The sequence below is a fragment of the Mesitornis unicolor genome, unplaced genomic scaffold (assembly GCF_000695765.1).
Source record: "Mesitornis unicolor isolate BGI_N332 unplaced genomic scaffold, ASM69576v1 scaffold13799, whole genome shotgun sequence".
NCBI classification, from domain to species: Eukaryota; Metazoa; Chordata; class Aves; order Mesitornithiformes; family Mesitornithidae; genus Mesitornis; species Mesitornis unicolor.
The window spans coordinates 4,350-23,787 of NW_010209336.1; the positions used below are offsets into that span (position 1 = coordinate 4,350).

Consider the following 19,438-nt stretch of genomic DNA (forward strand, 5'->3'; position numbering starts at 1 on the left):
AATATTGTTAACAATTATACAGGGGATTTAAAATCCAGGTTGTAAATTCAACTGATGTATGGGTGTCCCTGCCTCATACATGGAAGCTTTGTAATGTAAGTGTGATTTTTATTTTTTTTTTAAGTGTAAAAAGCTTTAGTGAGTTATTTTTTAGCAATGTAAGTTAAAGTTGTTGATAACAGTATTTTGACTTTAAAATAAAAGTTGTAAGTATTTTTTTCCTGTTGTCAGCATATGAGAAAACACATAAAAGGGACTGAGTACTTCAAGGACTCATACATAGAAGCTTTGTAATATAAGTGTGATTTTTATTTTTTTTTTAAGTTTAAAAAGCTTTAGTGAATGATTTTTAGCAGTGTAAGTTAAAGTTGTTGATAACAGTATTTTGACTTTAAAATAAAAGTTGTAAGTATTTTTTTCCTGTTGTCAGCATATGAGAAAACACATAAAAAGGACTGAGTACTTCAAGGAGAAATAGGTGATGTTTTTCTTTTGCAAAGCTGTGCCAAAGGCAGTCAGCAAGCCCAGGTGCTCAGAACTGATGAGATTATTGTGAAGCTTTTGGATATTTTAGATATGATTTAATTCAGCTTCTGCAGCATAAAAGGTTACATTTCTTTGCAGTTGGTGGATTAGAACTTTCTTGTGGAGTTTTGGTTTTTTCTTCTTTCAAAATTAGTTACAGTGCTAGTTTACACTGAAATTCTTACAAGCTTTGAGTTTCTTCATAGTACTTTTATAGTGCAAATGAGATTATCAGAAGCACTTTGGATTGCCATAGTTCACTGAGTTCAGTGTATCCTGCTTATTTTCTGAGTATTTTTTCATACTGGTGACTGCCTGCACCCAGTTTTTCTGTTGTACAAGCTGTTTCAATGGTAAAGAAAAAATACTAACTGCACAAGTTAGTTATATGCATGGACAGAGAATAAAACTTTGCAACTTAGCAATCTGTAAATAGTGCAGCTATGAGCACTACAACATTACAAAATTATTTCACAGTCCTGACTAGCTTTGGGCTATATAATAGCAAAATTACTAAATGAGCAGTGGAACAAATATTAGCAAGACAAAAAATTCCAGATGTGAAAAAGTAATAGCCTAGGTTTGTGTTTTTAAAAAATAGTAGTAGATTGCAAATGCTCCCAGGTAGGCAGTTTAGGTACTATTTTTAACTGGAAAAGTAGCTTTGAAGCTATGTTACCTGGTGTGATGTGTAGGTATACAGAAAAAGTAAAGGCCGGTGAATATCCTAGACTGTGGAATGGTTCCTGTCAAAGAACCAACAGTCATTTGTCATTCTCTGCAGGGGTTTCTGCTTGTTTGAGAAAAATAAAGTAGCATTCTGGTAAAAGTGACAGTCCTGACTAAGAAAAGTAATCTGTGTATTGCTCTTCCAGGTTTGAGTATGAGCACAGTTGAAGAAGAGTCTGACACAGTGACAGTAGAAACCGTGAACTCTGTGACTTTGACTCAGGACACCGAAGGGAACCTTATACTTCATTGCCCTCAAAATGGTATAGAACTGTGTTGCACGGCTTTTTTTCTTTTATTTTCCTCATACTTCCCTGCCCCTAAATTCTGTGCTACTTGGATTCAGCTTACTTTGCTGCAGTTTCTTCTGCTTCAGTTTAAAGAAGGATACGGTGTCAAATTAGGTGTAAATCACAAAATTATGTCTGTATGTGCCCAAGAAGGATATAGCTGTTCTGACTTATTTCTGTGGAAATGGATTCTTAGAACCAAGCATGTACCCAAACTTCTGTAGACTTAAGGAGTTGGTTTGTGTGTAATGGACTGTGGATGGAATTTACATAGAAAGTCTCTCAGAAAATGTGTTGAAGAAAGCATGTGAACTGTTACTGCCCATAACATATACCGACTTCATTGGCAGTAGTAAAGCACCAAACCCAACCTATCACATTTGCTTCTACCTTTTGGTTTGGTCCACTTTGTTAACAGAAGTTAATCTGTGACTGTTTTTGTTGTTAGAAACTGATGAAGTAGACTCTGAAGACAGCACTGAACCTCCCCACAAGAGGCTTTGCTTATCAGAGGATGATCAAAGCCTTGATGATTCCACTCCTTGCATTTCTGTTGTTGCAGTTCCAAGTAAGTTGTTATAAGTGTATGTATTCTTGTAGCAAATGTTTGTTGGTAAATGTTAAAAGAGGACTCATTGGATCACATTAAAATATTCTGCATGTTTTATTTTCAAATTTCATTAATATACGTAAGTATCATCTTCTCATAGCCTTGGATGGTTTTGCAGCAATTGTTATCTATACAGTACTGGTAAAATAAACCTGCCTTACAGATAGAGGACTGCAGGCACAGGTGCACTGGATAACTTGAAGGGTAAGGGAATGAACAGTGAACTGTGTGCTCTCCTCCTGCAAAGAATGATTAGATTTTTTTAATGCTCAAACAGTGTAGGTAGTATTCCCATGTTTTGTAATACTGAGATGTATGGTCTTTTTAAGGTAGAGATTGCCGAGTACTGAATTAGTCTTTAGGAAGTTGATTGGATATTATTGAAATAGTTTGATATCGTCTCCCAAAAGGAGTCAAAACCAGATACAGCAAGTTAAAATACCAATTTATAATACCTAGAGTGACTGATTATTTGGCAGATTTTAGTACTAACTCCTTAGAAGTAAAGACATTATCATGTTGAAGTTGAAGAAGAAAACTGGGGGGAAAGAATGCAGTCAAAAGATTTGAACATTGTCCTTTAGTAATTGGAAAATACTGAAGATGAGGCTGGAAGGGAAGCATTAACACAGTACCAAATGTTTGCACCAAATCAAACACCTTTTCTTTATATGTTTCGCATTAGGTCTTAGTTATAGTAAGTGTAAAACTGAAGGTTTCAAGACCTGTATTTAAATGTTATCAAGATGAATAGTTGATAATCATCTTGATAATTGCTATGTCAGCAAATAAATACCAAGTAAGGCCTCTTTGAAATTTTCAGTGCAAAGGTAGCAATTTATGAAACCAGTAGCATGCATAAAAAATGTTACAGGAGTAAGGTACACGACTAACTCATCCATTCTGAAGTTTCAGAAAATGATCAGAGCTTTGAGGTGACCATGACTGCTACCACTGAGGTAGCTGAAGATGAGATTAACGAAGGAACTGTTACTCAGATTCAGGTACAGTAAAACTTTAAAATTGACCTATTTGATGTATTTTTATTTAAATAGAAATTAGAAAGGGGAACAAATAGCAGAAAGGGCTTATTAAATGAATAAAAATATTTTTAGTATGAAACTGATGTATTTGAGCACACATCTTGTTTGTAAAATGTTCTTATATAAAAGTGCAATTGAATCATTGAATTCATTATATATGAAAGAGGTTATTTGTAATGTAACTTCCTCCCCAAAAACCAGTACAGCACAGTAGTAGATGTAACCTTTCACTGATGATTACTTGCTCTGTGGTGATCTGCATAGAAGACAAGTTTATCTGTTATTTCTATCAATCTTCAGTTATAAGTAAAGCTTTATAACAGGCTTAAATACACTTTTTGTTGTCACCAGACCTAACGATTACATACAGTTCTTGTTGTGGGTGTACTGTGTTCAGAAGTTCTGGATTGGAGATGCTGGACATAGTCCTCTCCACCAAAGTCAGTGAGACTCTTCCTATTCACTGTACATTAAACAGGTTGAAGAGCGTTGAAAGCTGGAAGGGGCTTTTTACAAGGGCATGTAGTGACAGGACAAAGGGTTATGGTTTTAAACTGAAGGAGGGTAGATTTAGATTAGCTATTAGAAAGAGATTCCTTACTGTGAGAGTGGTGAGACACTGGCACAGGTTGCCCAAAGAAGTTTTTGATGCCCTCTCCTTGGAAGTGTTCAAGGCCAAGTTGTACGGGGCATTGGGCAACCTGGTCTGGTGGGAGGTGTCCCTGCCCGTGGCAAGGGTTGGACTGGATGAGCTTTAAGGTCCCTTCCAACCTAAACCATGCTGTGATTCTAATTAATTATTGCAACATCTATATGTTAAGATGCTAAATGTTACTCCGGTGTTTTAAGGACTTTTAATACCACATCTGAAAAGTGGCACTTTCTGAGCAGTCAGCAAGGTAACTAGGTGTGCTGGTTTCATTTTCCTTCAGTTTATGCCTCCATGTTAAATGCAAGGTGATAGAAAGAACTTAAGATCTTAGTGGATGATTTCATATTGGTCTTTTCAAGATTCTTCAGAATGAACAGCTGGATGAAATCTCCCCAATGGGCAATGAAGAAGTGTCAGCTGTTAGCCAGGCCTGGTTCACAACCAAAGAGGATAAGGATTCTTTAACAAATAAAGGTAGGATATTTCAAATGCTCTTCTCCCATGCTGTGATTAGGTAAACTATTCCAAGTGTCCCTGAGCATTTTGCAGGTTGCATAAAGTAGTCTCTGGTCTGGCTTTTTAGTGAAGATACTTGAGAAGACTGATTCTAAAAGTGCTTAAAGAACTAATGCATTAAGTCTTCGCCATCCTCTTTACACTTTTTATGCGAGAAGGAAGTTGGAACTCCAGATAAACTTGGAGAGGAAGAAGGGCCATGCTTGCAATAGTGATAGTGATTCTAGCGGCCATGGTAGAGAACTGCTGTAGATAATAGTGTTGGCACAGATGGGACAGACGGTTGTGTTTGCTCCATTTGCAGTTCTACGCAATTGGGATGTTGGAAGATGCAGTCAGAGAGGAGTACACCAGGAAAAATCTGTGCTCAGGTTAATACATCTTCCTCCAAATGGGGCGTATTAGTCTGGCTGCTGTTTTATGATTCATATTAAACAGTTTCTGGAATAGAGTTGCTTCAGAAGAACAGGGATTATGCAGACCAGGATCTACTGAAATAATCACTGCGGCTCCTAAAACTGCTACCCCATTGGTATTCCTGTCTTTCAAAATGCATCTGTGCAGTCACGTCGTAGGTCCTGAACTTTAGAGCTTCCTCTCTGCCCCTGCAGGGGAAGTGTCTTTCTAAACCTATAGTAATGACTGTCAAAGGAAGACATGTTCTTTCTCCAGTTTCCTCAGTCTCTCTACTGTTTTTCTTACCCTGACTTTACCTCTTTCTAGGGGGAAAAAAATTAAATGTTTTTCAGTCAGTCCAAAGCAACTCCCTTTTGTATTAGAAAATTTTAGGAAAAAAAGTAATAGTTTTCTCTCACAGAAGCAAATGATCTCTTACCCAGTGAGTTCTACTGCAGAGAGCAGGGTGTACTGCTGAGACAGCGAAAAAATGTGGGTGAGACACGCAGAACCTGGGTGTGGGTATGGAAAATTCAGAGGAACGTAGCTGAGCAACTCTACCAATGACCATTGTACTCACTGCTCCCAAGTGTGCACTAGCAGTTGCTTCTAACAGCCAATAAGTAATTCCTCCCCGTTCTCTTTATCCTTATTTATTAGATTTACAGGGGTTCAGAGCTATTCAGTGTTCAGTCCAAGGACTGGGACAGAGATGGGATAGCAAAGGGCATGACAGCACTGAGGCAGCTGGGTAAAAGTAGAGAGAAATCACATTGTTACAGTTCCTGTGTTCTGGAGTGAGAGGAAGCACAGAGATTTTGATGTTTTCAGTAGCCAGTGGTGAAGGACTTTGGTTGGGAGCAGCGTGTTCTCAGCTGTGACTGGAGGAGCATGTACTGGTGATTTGGCAGAGAACTGGCTGTTTACATGTGACTTGGTGGCCTCATGTTTGATGTGTGTCCTGTTAAACATAATAGAAACTTACTGCATTTGTTCCTTCTGTAGCTGTCTCACAGGCATATCAAATGACCATACATCAAGTGGCATTTACGGTTGTGAATGAATGAGGATGCTAAAGTCTGGTGATTCTAATTAAGAGATGAATAATTTGGGGAAGACATTTCCAATAAAATATATCTAGAAATATATTTGAGAATCCAGACTAGCTGAATCTTTCTTGGGGTGTTCATGCTCTGTCACAGAGATAGCTGTGAAAGAATTCCAGTATGCATCCCCTTTTACAGTAGCTCGGAGTTTGACATGTGTTGCCTAAGATCAGTCATTTTATAGCAATCTCCACTGCTGGTAATGCTTTCTTTGAAGACCTGTGGGCAGGTTATAATAATTTTGACACTGAATATGCAAACATGTGAAATGCAAGGCTTATTTCCATTCTGAAATAGTTGGATATTGAAGTTTGTTCCTTGTAAAGAGTAGCAGTGTCCCTGTAAGTCAGGTCAGATGCTTGGGTCAAGGTGTGAATCACATCGAGGTGTGAATCACAGCTACAGTAGGCTGTTACTGTTCTTTCTCTGTAGCTTTGGATGAAGAGATTGAAACCGTAGGGCACAAGGGAAGAGTTTTCTCTCATCGGTTCCAGTGGAATTAGTAATAATGCCTGTACTTTTCATTGTAATTGGATCTGAGTAAACAGTCTCTTTGGTGTGTTCTGCCTCTCAGCTCTGGTAATTAGCAGGCTGAGAAGGAAGTACCCTGATTTTCCTGAGCAGAGGTGGGCGGGTAGCCAGCACACACCAGTATGTAAACTGGGTCAACAACATAATCTTAATTGTAAGTGATAGGTAATACTGAGTATGGTATGAGCATGAGGGGGGAAAAGATGAATCTATGTGTACATTCAGGGTAAGAATGTTTTATTGATAGAACTCAGGTTTGAAATTTTCTCTCTGAATAAAGTTGATTGTTTTTGATTTTAAAGCTTAGCTGGTGTTGTAGTTACTGAGGGCATAGACAAGGACAAAACATAATTTTTTGTTTCCATTGGTTTGCCACTTTTATTTAGGAAATAAGACACTTAGCATGAGTCTTTATCTTGACTGTGACCACAGGGCATTATTTCCAATGGAAAAAACAAACAAACAAAACAAAACAATACCAAAAAAAAGAGGGAGGGATCTAGGACCAGCTTGTCAAAATCGACGAGGTAGAGCATTTACCTATGGAAAGCACTTGCGGACAGCACTACTTGCATGTTGGGAAGTGATAAGGCATATAAGAGAACCCCAAGTTGTTGCCAATTCCTCAAGTAGTATTTGGAGCTACATTTTAAGTCCCAGCTTCTGGAATCGTTTCAGTGTATGGAAATTCCATCTGTCAATTTAAAGACAGAAATGTTCTAGTTATGGCTGAAGAGAATGCCTGAAAATGTGACTTGACAGCATATAGAGAAATCTATGTTCTGTTTTTTAGAAATAGGTGTTTTTGAAGAGGGGTCTGACTCACGTTATTTAAACGTGACTTGACAGTTACTAAGGATTGTTTATCAGTTCTGAAATAACATCTCTTTAAAATTAATTCCAGTTAGTTTAAGTAGCTAAAATTACTGCTCTTTTCTTCGTTAACTGCAATAAGAGCTGCGTTTTTATGATATTTTTGTTTTTGTTGTTTAGATGACTTTCACTTCAGTAATTAGTTCGTCATTTCTGTTTTCAGGCCATAAGTGGAAGCAAGGGATGTGGTCAAAGGAAGAGATTGACATTTTGATGAGTAACATTGAGCGTTATTTAAAGGTATGTGCTCGAGTAGGTTATCTTCTGGTTGGTGTGGTGATGCAGCTCCTGCTAGAAACCAGTTTTCTTTAATACTTCCTAGAATATGCAATAAGTGATTCTGATTGGTTCATAGTAGAAATGGTGACTACCCATTTGAAATGTATAAATCTGTACACAGGATTTAAGACCACTGAATGTAGCTTTTAATTTGTGTACTGAATATGACCCACTTCAGAATTTCACGTCAGGGTGCTCAAGTGGCTTAATCTCTTTCTCTGAATATACATGACTCACGACACCTTTGGTGAAGACAGAAGAAAATAATTGCACTAGGAATAGAGTTAATTTTCCTTACAAAACATTGAATACAACTTCCAGGCTTCTTTGATGCCATATCTGTATTTGTTTAGTATACTATTGGCTTTCTTCCTCTTAATATATTGTTATCAGAGTTCAGTGGAAAAACAGGCATGTAGTTAACACTGACAGTGATAATCAGCCGTAAGTCCTATACGTGGTAGGCTTATAGCTGCAAATATTTGAACTGAGCGCTTACAGCTGAGAATATTTTAGTCTGGCTATTACAGGTTCACCATCCTTCACTTGTGGATCAAAAAAGCCCTGAATTTATTCTTCATTGGTGTAAAAGTCTTCGTTATTAGTTGTAGAAAGTGTACCTGCCTGCAGTATGTTATTAGAATTTATGTCACAAAATGATTAATGGGTAATATTATTTTTTAAATCTAGAGAAGCTTTTTTAAGCTAGCTAAATGAGTTACTGATAACTAATTTGATTCATTATTCTCCCACTTACGTGCTTCTTTGGTTGGTTTGAGTAATTGAAATATAGTGATTTTTAGTCTAAGCTGAAGTTAAACTAAAGCTTTCCTTTTATACTTCACTCCATTTTTTTGGTATCAGATTTGCTTTTAGTTTCCATCAGAAGAAGAGTAATTTAATTGCAAAAATTGCTTTCAGACAAGAAAAATCTAAAATTATCTAAAAAATTGATACGGCACTTTCTGACAACCTTCCACTGTATAACCCCAGGATAACTCCACCACTGTGTTTTCCATAATGTTCTAAATGATGCTTCAATTTGCAATCTTAAAATGTACATTAGACAGATATTTTTAGATGTAGAGGAAAGCTGCTGTGTCTATCTGGACTCCCGTGTAAAAAAACCAAAACCCTAGTGTTCAAGGGTTTGTATTTGAGGTAGCTAATTCATAAATCTTCAGTTTAACTTTTGGATTGTAGTAGTTGAGATACATAGCAAGTTGCAGAACAGCGTGCTAGGCTCCAGTTCCTAAGTGTTCTACTTCTTGATTTCTAGGAGACGTTATCTAAGATGTTTTGTTTTGTTTTTTAAATGCTTTCTTCTAGGCCCGTGGAATAAAAGATGCCACTGAAATAATATTTGAAATGTCAAAAGATGAAAGAAAAGATTTCTACAGGACAATTGCTTGGGGTCTGAATAGGCCTCTCTTTGCTGTCTATAGAAGAGTTCTTCGCATGTATGATGACAGAAACCATGTTGGAAAGTATGAAAACCTCTAATGCTGCATGGTTTCATTGGTATGAGTAGGGTCATGTATTTAATTTTTACATGTTACATGTGAGACAGAAGATTCTAGCCAAACACACCTAGCTCTTCCTAGTCATGTCACCTCTGTTGAATTCTGGTGGATCAGCCTTGATAATAGTTGTGTTAAAATGATGGCATCCACACCTTAAAAAATAAAAATAAATAAAATAAAAGTGCAGAGAGGATTCTGATATGATTAGCAGACTTCGACACAAGCATGGATCTGCTGAGATATAGTTTCTTTCTGGAACTGTGACCTTGAGCTAATTGATCTGATCCCTGTGCCCTTCATTTGCTCGTCTGTAAAGCAGTGGGCACGGTGCCATCCATGAGTGCTGAAAAATGTTAGAGTGTAGTTTTTAAAGGTAGTTGAAAATTAAAAGTACCATCTCAATGCTGATTTTTTTTTAATGGAAAATCATCCGTATGGTGACTGTGAACTGAGACAGTAAGGAAAAAAATAACTGTTGATTTGAGAGACTAATACACAAAATTCTAATTTTGTTCTTGGTATTAAGATCACTGAGAATGAGGAGTTTTGGTGGCAAATGAGATGAATGTTAAACCAGATAACCTTAGAAATGCACTAATGTGGAAAATGGCCTTTGTGCTTCACGTTCTTTTGAAGCATTCAGTCAGATTGCTGCTTTCAGCTGAAATTCCTTTATCTCTTGTTGTAAATAAATGTGTACTGTGTGGTTAGTAAAACAAAAATGTTTATGCTGTATGCTTTCCATTTAAAATAATGTCTTTTTATTTACCTGTTGCTTAGGTATACTCCTGAGGAAATTGAAAAGCTTAAAGAGTAAGTCTTTATTAACACAATCATGCTACCTTGTTTATAGCTTGAGTAGTTTGTACAGGTTTTCTTATATGAAATCACTGAAAAGTTACAAGTAAATTTGACTTCTTCAACTGCCACAAAATAGTGGTCATTAAATTAATCTGGAGACAAATGAAACTACATTTTGGATTTTTTTATATTTTATAATGTGTATTCAGGACATAAGTAGTACACAACAAAATTCTACAGCAAGCCTTCTGTTGAAACTAGTAATGTTTCAGATTTTTATGAGCACATTCAACATTTGCAGTTATGTTTGTGAAAAAACACAAATTCCCTTTCTTTAGGGAACCTGAGCAAAGGTTTCTGTAACCTATTTTTATTAGAGTATATTTGAATTTTGGTAATCTCTTGACTGGATATAGTGCTAATGAGCATGCTTCTGTTCAGGCTGAGAATAAAGCATGGTAACGATTGGGCCACAATAGGAGCTGCACTGGGGAGAAGTGCTTCATCTGTAAAAGATCGATGTAGATTGATGAAGGATACCTGCAACACAGGTAAGGTAAATTCTGGTGTCAGTAATGGATATTGTAGTTAAAACACTGTCACCTTTGCCAATGGGGTTTTCAGAGATGTGTAACTCTGAACTGAGGAACTTAGAATGTGAAATCTGGGGACATTTTTAGTACATACTTGATACAGGTTTCTTCAGTTTCCCTTCTTAAAGAGCACTCAGTTTACTTTTGCAGTCCATTATCCATCATGCATTTATGCCACTGGAGTGTATTTTATTGAGGTGGATTTACAGAATCACAGAATATTAGGAGTTGGAAAGGACCTCAAAAGATCATCCAGTCCAACCCTCCTGCCAGAGCAGGATCACCCAGACCAGGTTACACAAGAAGGCATCCAGGCAGGTTTTGAATGTCTCCAGAGAAGGAGACTCCACAACCTCTCTGGGCAGCCTGGGCCAGTGCTCTGTCACCCTTACAGTAAAAAATTTAAACGTACTTTCCTTTGTACATAGTGTTTATAAACATACACTGTATATTTGGTGTCAGTTAAGAGACAGATGCACTTTAGGAGTAATGTGTTGTTTATTTTGTGTATATATTCAAATGGAAGGAAAATTTAGTCAGACCTTATGTAATTACTGTATACTAAATTGTTGCCAGTTAATTTACTTCGGCTAATATAATTCAGTAGCTTGGAACAGTTTGCTTTGGGTCAGTATTTTGATTAAGTCCTATATGGCTTCATTTGTCTGCAAGCAGAAAAGAGAAAGAAACTTGGCAGCAAATCAACTGGATTATGCATTTGTTGATTAAGAATGGATATAATATAAATTGTTAGTTAGTAAGAACAGATACATGTTCTTTGCAAGTCAGTATTTGCATCTGAAACAAGGTGTTAGGCACAGAAAAGAAATGTTTGTTGACGTGCTGCCGGTCAGAACAGAGGGCATCTGCTGTTAGTTAAGTTTCAGGGCTTTTCTCTCTTTCAGGGAAATGGACAGAGAAAGAAGAAAAAAGACTGGCAGAAGTAGTGCACGAGCTGACTAGCACAGAACCAGGTGACATTGTCACACAAGGTGTATCGTGGGCTGCTGTAGCAGAACGGGTCGGGACACGCTCTGAAAAGCAGTGCCGCTCTAAATGGCTCAACTATCTCAACTGGAAACAAAGTGGGGGCACTGAGTGGACCAAGGAAGATGAAATAAACCTGATCTTGAGGTGTGTTGTTTTAGTTACTTCTAAAGGTTCATAATACATGACACTAGCAGGATTCCCTTGGGGTCCCTTTTGCTGGTTTCTTAGACACTAAAATCTCTAGAACCCTCCAAAAATCACTGCTGTGTTTACAGTTCCTAGAGATTTATTATTGAACATATTTTTTGTTTTTTGTTTTTTTAGTGAATGTTAGTGTTCGTGAAAGGTGTCAGATTGAAAACCCTGGAGACTGAAGTCTTCTTTATTCCACAGAAAAGGTACAGCACAGGCAGCGACCGTGCAAGCTTCCCACACGTTGCCCCACCGATGAGCTTTAACCCTTAACTGGAGGGTAGTTCAGTCTCCCTGCCCGTTCAGTCCTTGGCCTCTCTGCTGAGATGACCAACAAGGGTCAAGTGTGGTGGTGGTTTCTGTGATGTGGACATCTTGTCTACAAAGAACTAAACCGAGACTGCAAATTAATTTCATGTAGCCCACCAAACACTCATTGGATATCAGCATCTTTGAACTGGCAACCTGGTAGTAACTTTGGAAATCTTGTGTTCTCTCCAGTTCTCCTCCCATGTTGAATGCCTTTAACTCAGGCTTTTCAGCCAGTGGATTTTTATGGGTTGATAGTTTTGGGTGGGAATAAAAAGCCAAGACGTACAGGGAATCTAAACGTCATTTAGAGAGCAATGTTCACTGATTTGCTGAAGGTGTTTGACTTGAACTCAAAATGAGAAACCTGATTCCACATTTCAGAATATGCTGGTTATCTGGTTATAATTCTTAATATTTCTGTACAAACGGTATCTATTTGGGTCTGTCGAGATATCCTTAACTCATCCTACGAGGTGGTTTGGTTGGTTTTGGTAGGTTTTTTTCCCTATTTGGTTTTAGTTTGATTGGTTGGTTGGGTTTGGGCTTTTTTTTTTGTTTTGATTGTAGCTAGCAAGACTGTACCGTGCTATGCCTTGCTTTGTGAAGAGAACTTTTTGTGACTTTCACAGAAATCTTTTCCCTCTCACTGTTCACCTCTCTCTCTCATGTGCTTCAGGTACAGATGAGCTGGAGGCAGTTCAGAGATATTTATAGTATTCAGACAGATTCTGGTAGAATCCAGTGTGTGCATGACATCTGCCAAAATTATGTGAAGACTGTCTCTTACCTGGAGAGCCTGATGGGATTGATTTATGAGGAACTGTTTAATACTGTAGTTAACTTCATCTACTTTGGCTAAGAAGCATCTGAGAGGAGGCAAAAATCTATATTAAGGACGGATTATTGTTATTTAGGAGAAAACAGAAGTAAATATCGTAACATGAGATTAATTAAGTGAAAGCTCAGAGTGAATCTCGGGAAGTATTTCCTGCCTTGGAGATGTGTTTGGGGAATGTTTTTCCAAAGAGAAAAGATGCAAGTACCATCATTTGGAATGCTTCATGATAATCTGATCAAACTCGTAATGTATGTGTAAATAAGGAGAATAATCCTGCATGGCAAGGAGGTGAACTGGATCATCTAACAGGTCTAGTCCATCTTCTGTTGTTTATGATTCTGCTTGACCTCTGGCAGCGTGGAGCCTTGGAAGCCTGTGTCGATCATGAGCTCTGGTGGACTGTTCACTAGCATGCCCTTTTGCCGCTGTTACGTGTGACGAGACCAGAGATGTGCAACACCGCTTCCGGTCTGGAGGGTAGTTTCTAACAGGTAAATATTTTCTGTATCCTGCCAGGATAGCGGAACTTGAAGTTTCTGATGAAAATGACATCAATTGGGATTTACTAGCTGAAGGATGGAGTAGTGTCCGCTCACCACAGTGGCTTCGGAGTAAATGGTGGACCATTAAAAGACAGATTGCAAACCACAAAGATGTTTCATTCCCTGGTAATGTACTCCTTGCACACTTCTCTTCTGAAAGCTCCTTTCACAAATGTCAAAGGAATAAGGCTGCATTTTGCTGTCCAAAGAGAACATTGCTCCATTGCTGGAAGTTATTGGCCCCTTGGATCTGCTGGCTGAATTGCTTCTACAAGCAATCCTTAAGTGTTTCGGTCAAAACAAGCTAAGCTGATGTATACAACTGAACAGGAGATTTTGCCAACTCCACTCATTTTTTCTAGAAGGACAGCATGTTTGTAATAGGTAGCTCAGCTGGCAGATCTCAGATGATGATGATCTTTGCTATGGATGGCAGTGACCTCTTCAGGTGAAAAACGATATGTGTCTGCAGCCTAACACTATCACCTCAGGTTAGATCTTTTACCTTTAAGCTGTTAAAATGTAATCTGTGTGAGGTGCCTGTACCTTAGCTGTAGAAAGAAGGTAGATCTACTATTAGCTGCACAGTGAGGGGGAGGGGAGGAATCAGGAGTATAAAACTCTCAAATTACATCTCTCATAGCTCTCACTCTTCGTCAGAGAAACTGGTGGCTGAGCCAAAGGGTGTTTCAGTCTCTGTGACCTTTCATTTGCTCCTCCTTTCCTCTGTCTGGAGGAGAGGAAACAAAAAATCAAGGGACGTTAGTCACGTCATAATGAGAGGTGTCATTTAATTACACTTTTGCTGTGGTCATCACTGTAGCTATATATTAGTTAGGCCTGGAGGCTGCAATTGAGAGGATATCCCTGTTATGCTTAATATGGTATAAACCGTATGTTCATAGACAGTTGTTGCATAAAATTCATCATATAAATACGCCACTGCATCAACAGGATCCACTCTCTTTCCCCAGACAAAATGTCATGCTGTGGAGAGTGAGAGATGATGAAGCAGTTTGCTGTACTGAATTCTAGAAAAGCAGTGGCCTCAACTTTTGTAATGTTCTGTATGTCAGCCGCTCCCTCAGTGGGACCAAGTGATCATAGGGAAGGAAGGTGGGCGGTTTTATTGGAGCAGTAAGCCACTTCATGCGCAGATAAGGAATTGTAGTATAGCCACTGTGAGATTAATTCAGTCCAGCTCCCCATTTCCAGTGATACTTAGGTCAACCTCTTGAACAAATCCGCTTCCATGTTTTGTAACATCGGAGGGTTTATTTCTGGTAGCAGCATTACACAACTAGTGATACTGGCACTTGATTGTAGCTGGGGGATATACCAGACATGTTTTTAGAAAGGTCCAGAATCTTAAGAGCTTTATTTTTCCCCAAGCATCCTAAAATGCCTAGGTTCCTGAAGAAAATCAAGTTCACTCCTGTAGTTGACTGTAAATGTGTTTTAAGTATGTGCTAAATTTCTAGTTGCTACATCTCCATAACTTGTTTAGGTTCCAAATTCAAGAGGTTTTTAGTTAGTTTTCTCATCTTGGATAAATCTTGCATGCAGCATTTCAAATGTGCTTTTTCAACATATTTAGCATGAGTCTTCTTTCTCTCAGTGCTAATAAAGGGTCTTAAACAACTCCATGAGAACCAAAAGAACAATCCAGGGCATCAGCTTTCGGAGAACAAATCTGGAAGTGGATTACCAAGCACTAATTCCAGTTCGGGAGTTCAGCACGTGCAGATTCGAGTGGCTCGCTTAGAGGAGAGCGCAGGCAACGCACCAAGCCCTATGGCAGCTTTGCAAATTCCAGTCCAGATTACGCATGTCTGTAAGTAGCTGAAGCGAACAATTCTGTCCTCTAATGAAACTTGAAACTTTCTTATGTTAAGATGGTGAAGGAGGAGTGGGCACGTCTTGGAGAACTTGATAAATTCTGCTTTGGTCTGGATTTCTGGATTCCATTTGCCCATTTCTGACTTTCTTAGGCAGATGTAGATATTACTGTGAGAGCAGTACCAAGCAATTGGAGCACCTCGACATAGGGGTTGTAGGTGTCTGACTATGTGCATGTACACAAGAGCCCACCATATAACATGTGTTTTGAAAAGGCTTGAGTACACAGGCTTCTTACTGGAGGTGCAGAATATATGTTTATTCTTCAGGTAGCTCTTGCGTAGAGCAATGATGATGATGTGCAAGATCTCTTTTTGTATAATACACACACTGCTGTGCCTAAGTTCTGATGGAGGACACTTGGCGGGAAGGTCTATAATGTTCCTTCTAGTCCTGTTCTGTATTATGCAGTTATTTCTAGGCACAGACCTGAAAGCATTAGTTGCTGAGTCACACTGATGTTCAGCTGATGATCTGCTCTAACCACTTTGTTTTTTAAGTCGGTGCTTCCCATCCTCTTAAGGGTGAACTTAGCTCATTATCAAACATTTATTACCAGGTCTACTTTGATTGTAGTGCTTATTGTTTGTTTTTGTAACTAATCTTATTAAGTAACTCCAGTCACTGATCCAGCCACTCCCTGTGCACCCCGTCATCTCCGTTGTCTGCTATTTCACACAGTTTGTCATTCGTAAATCTTTTTAGAAAAATTCAGCGTTTTAGTCTTGCTCGTCACAAAATTAAGCAGGATAAAAACTGATTGTTCAGACTATGACTGGATAGGTATTTCGTAGAGGATTTTTTGTTTATAATTTTAGCCTATCTTAATTACTTAAGTGCCATCTTCATTTTACCTGGTTTATTTCTTAATTAAATGTCACGCAATGCCAAGTCAAGAACATTTTATCTGTAGTAATGCATCAGTGGTCTCATGCTTTGAGCCAAGCTTGGTCAACGCTATTGGGTTTTGATGAGCATGCACGATGTGCTGGTATTCTGTAACCTTTAGTCCTTTCTGAATTGAATCATGTAGTAGTTATTTTGGGATTTCACTTGTCCCTGTTGGCCTAACAAGCCTTTTTCCCCATTTTAGTCTGCTTTCCTGAAGAATTTCTGTTTGTATAATCCAAGTGAGTTTTGTTTTGTGTTTTTCCTGCCTATTGCCCAATCCCACAAGAGTTGAACCTGTTAGCCACTTGGAGCTGCATTTGATAGAAGGCTCAAGGTTGCCAACGGGTAATTCCTGTAAGCTTTATGAACGTAACTGGCTAGGTAACAGGCCCCGCTTTGCAGCTGTGTGCTACGGGATGCCAGGAAATCTGCATCAGGAAACCTTGAACATGCCACTACAACAATGAAATCTTCAAAAATAACAGCTTGTATCTTCTTAAGAGACCAGAATTAGTCTACTTCGAAGCCAGAGTCTGAGATAGCCAAGTTTCCGTACTGACGTCATGTAGGTCTTTTGCCCTTTTGGTATTTATAGAATTACTGGATAATCCCAAACAAAGTATTAATTTGCCTCTCGCTTCCCGGAACTTGTGAGGATTTTAAGAATAAGTAACAATCATAACTATGGTTCTGAAAGGTCTTTTGATACCTTATAAATCTTTGGGTACGAGCTGTTTGGACCTGGTGATCGTGAAATATCTGATACATAAGCTGTTTGCAGTGCTTCTCTCTGTTACTTTTAGAATTAATGTAGATAATTTCACAAATAGTTACTTGTAGTAAGAACACTTACAGCTTTTATACACTGCAATCATAACACACAGGGTTGGCAAATATCTCGGGGAGCATCTGATGTTTCATCAGTGATGGACATAGTGTAGAGGGCAGAAAAGGTTAAAATACCAAAAAAAAAAAAGTTCATGGGAAACAGAGCGATATAAAACCTGACACCACTTTAAAGCCAGTAATACATGATCACAAATGTCATTACAAAAAGTAATTAGACGACACCAGATAACCTTATACGTCTGCTTTTATCCCTCTGCACTAAAACCATACTTTCTGTTGCTTTTTTTGGATTGTCGACTGCCCTCTTTAAGTAGTATTGTATCTTGGTTACCAATTAGAGAACCTTGTCATTAGGATTGCAGCCAGTTTTCTCTTTCTGATTGCTGGAATTAACAGTACTCTGCTATGTAGTAATTATCGTACGCTATGCTCTCTGTAGGGCTGAAACATTTTGGTTTACATACTTTTTTCTTTTTTTTCTTCCTTTTGCAGCCTCAACCGATTCCCCTGCTGCTACTGTTGACTCCGAGACAATAACACTGAACAGTGGAACACTGCAGACCTTTGAGATTCTTCCAGTAAGTAACAGAAACTGGTATTTCTTACTGGTTTTTAATTTTAAGTACAGCTACTTCATAGACTATGGAACTGTGCATTGCCAGAAAAAACCAAACCAAACTAACCAAACAAAAAAACCCCAACAACAACACCACAAAACAAAACAAAAAAACCCCAAACAACCCAGTTCTCACGTAGAAAGAGAAAGTTAAGAGATCTAAAACTTAAAAGTTCAAAGCAAAATGTATTTCTAAAAGTGTAATTCGTTAGGACTGTGGAGTAAAAGGTGAATTGCAGTTAAATGCTTTAAATCTGTTTTAATGCTCTAGTGTTTTGAAGTTTTCCTTTGTGCTTATTTTGTTTGGGCTTTTTTTTGTTGAAATCTGACATAACAGAGCCAGAGGAAGTTCCCAGCAAGTAAAGATTCTCTCAGTTCAATTGCACTGTAATTTATAGCAGTTTCTCTTTTGTTTCAATGTTAAGAATAAGTTGCATTTGTTCCTTTTGTGCGTGCTGTTGTGCAGCATAATACGGTCCTGTTTGATTTTTGGCCTTAATACTTGTCTTGGTAGCCTAAGACTATAGAAAGGTTTATTTCCACTTCTTTAGTGCAGTGCAGTAATCAATGCAGCAGAGATTGGATTTGTTTATTTTCCAGGGAGGTTACAGTTAGGCAAGTTCGTGTAAATAAGCATACTCTGAGTGCTGATGTGTCGCAAGAAGGCAGTGTATTTGGGTATTAAATTTGTGTTGTCTTTTGTAGTCTTTCCATCTCCAGCCAACTGGAACACCAGGTACATACTTACTACAGACAAGCTCAAGCCAAGGCCTTCCTTTAACCCTGACGACGAGTCCTACCATGACCCTCACGGCTGCTGCTGCGCCAGCCTCCCCAGAGCAGATCATTGTTCATGCCTTATCGGTGTGTATTTTGAGCACTGAAAAGACAGAAGTTGGGACAGGGGTACATAATCGTGCAGGTCACTATATGTGCTTCGTAAATTTGTAAAGGAGTTCTTAAGTCATAACAGTGTTTGCTTAAAATGGAGTGAGAATTTGGTTTGCTGTAGTTTTTAAAAAGGAACTTCAAGTTGGTTGAAAACAGCTGAGTAAGCAACTTAGTTCTTACTGTGGCTGAATATGATGTCTCCATCTAGTGGCTTCTCCCACCAGAACAAAACACTGTCGTTACCTATTGTTACACTCACAAATGGATATTGATGTTCACAAAACTTTCGTGTAGTAGTGACAATATTACTCTTTATTAGAGGGAGAGAAGGGGAAGCAAACGAGTTGAATAACAAAAGCGATGCAAAATTTAGGAAAAGAAGCTCTGATCTTTGGAATCTACAGCAATCCTCAACAGAACAGTCACTTCTGTTTTGTAGTATGTATTTACTTTATTTGTGAATTACAGAATGGTTGACCCCAAATTCAGCCTATGAATTCATCATTTAAGGCCTGGAAAGGTCAATAGATGATCTGGACTGACATATGTAAAACTGAATTATACTTAGTAGTGAGTTCTTTGAATTCTTTTGCTTTTATTTGCTAAAACATTTGAAGATACTTGGAGGAAGGTCTCTGACGTTTTTTGTTTGTGTCTCTTTTTTACAAATACTGGTTACAGCCAGAGCACTTGTTAAATACAAGTGACAATGTCACAGTGCAGTGCCACACGCCAAGTGTCATAATCCGCACCGTTGCTGCTGAAGATATCTCCTCCTCTGTCACTCAGGCAGAACTTACTGTTGATTCAGACATTCAGTCGACTGACCTGACAGATCCTCACGATACCCTAGAAACAAATACTTTCCCAGATGATATCCATCAGCCCAAGCTGAGTGACGAAGAGCAGTCAGCCTACAATGAAGATGATGCCTCCAAATTCAGCAGCAGG

General features: G+C 38.4%; 1 protein-coding gene across 1 annotated transcript in view; it reads left to right on the forward strand.

The window, feature by feature from the left end:
* Positions 1 to 19,438, forward strand: part of DMTF1 (cyclin D binding myb-like transcription factor 1) — a 25,124-nt gene that overhangs the window by 362 nt on the left and 5,324 nt on the right. Inside the window, 14 exon segments of the mRNA XM_010192849.1 lie at positions 1,401 to 1,517; positions 1,993 to 2,112; positions 3,064 to 3,158; positions 4,209 to 4,323; positions 7,435 to 7,511; positions 8,880 to 9,037; positions 9,854 to 9,886; positions 10,316 to 10,425; positions 11,373 to 11,601; positions 13,316 to 13,467; positions 14,960 to 15,175; positions 17,473 to 17,558; positions 18,302 to 18,460; positions 19,169 to 19,438. Coding sequence (XP_010191151.1) covers positions 1,401 to 1,517; positions 1,993 to 2,112; positions 3,064 to 3,158; positions 4,209 to 4,323; positions 7,435 to 7,511; positions 8,880 to 9,037; positions 9,854 to 9,886; positions 10,316 to 10,425; positions 11,373 to 11,601; positions 13,316 to 13,467; positions 14,960 to 15,175; positions 17,473 to 17,558; positions 18,302 to 18,460; positions 19,169 to 19,438 — 1,937 coding nt within the window.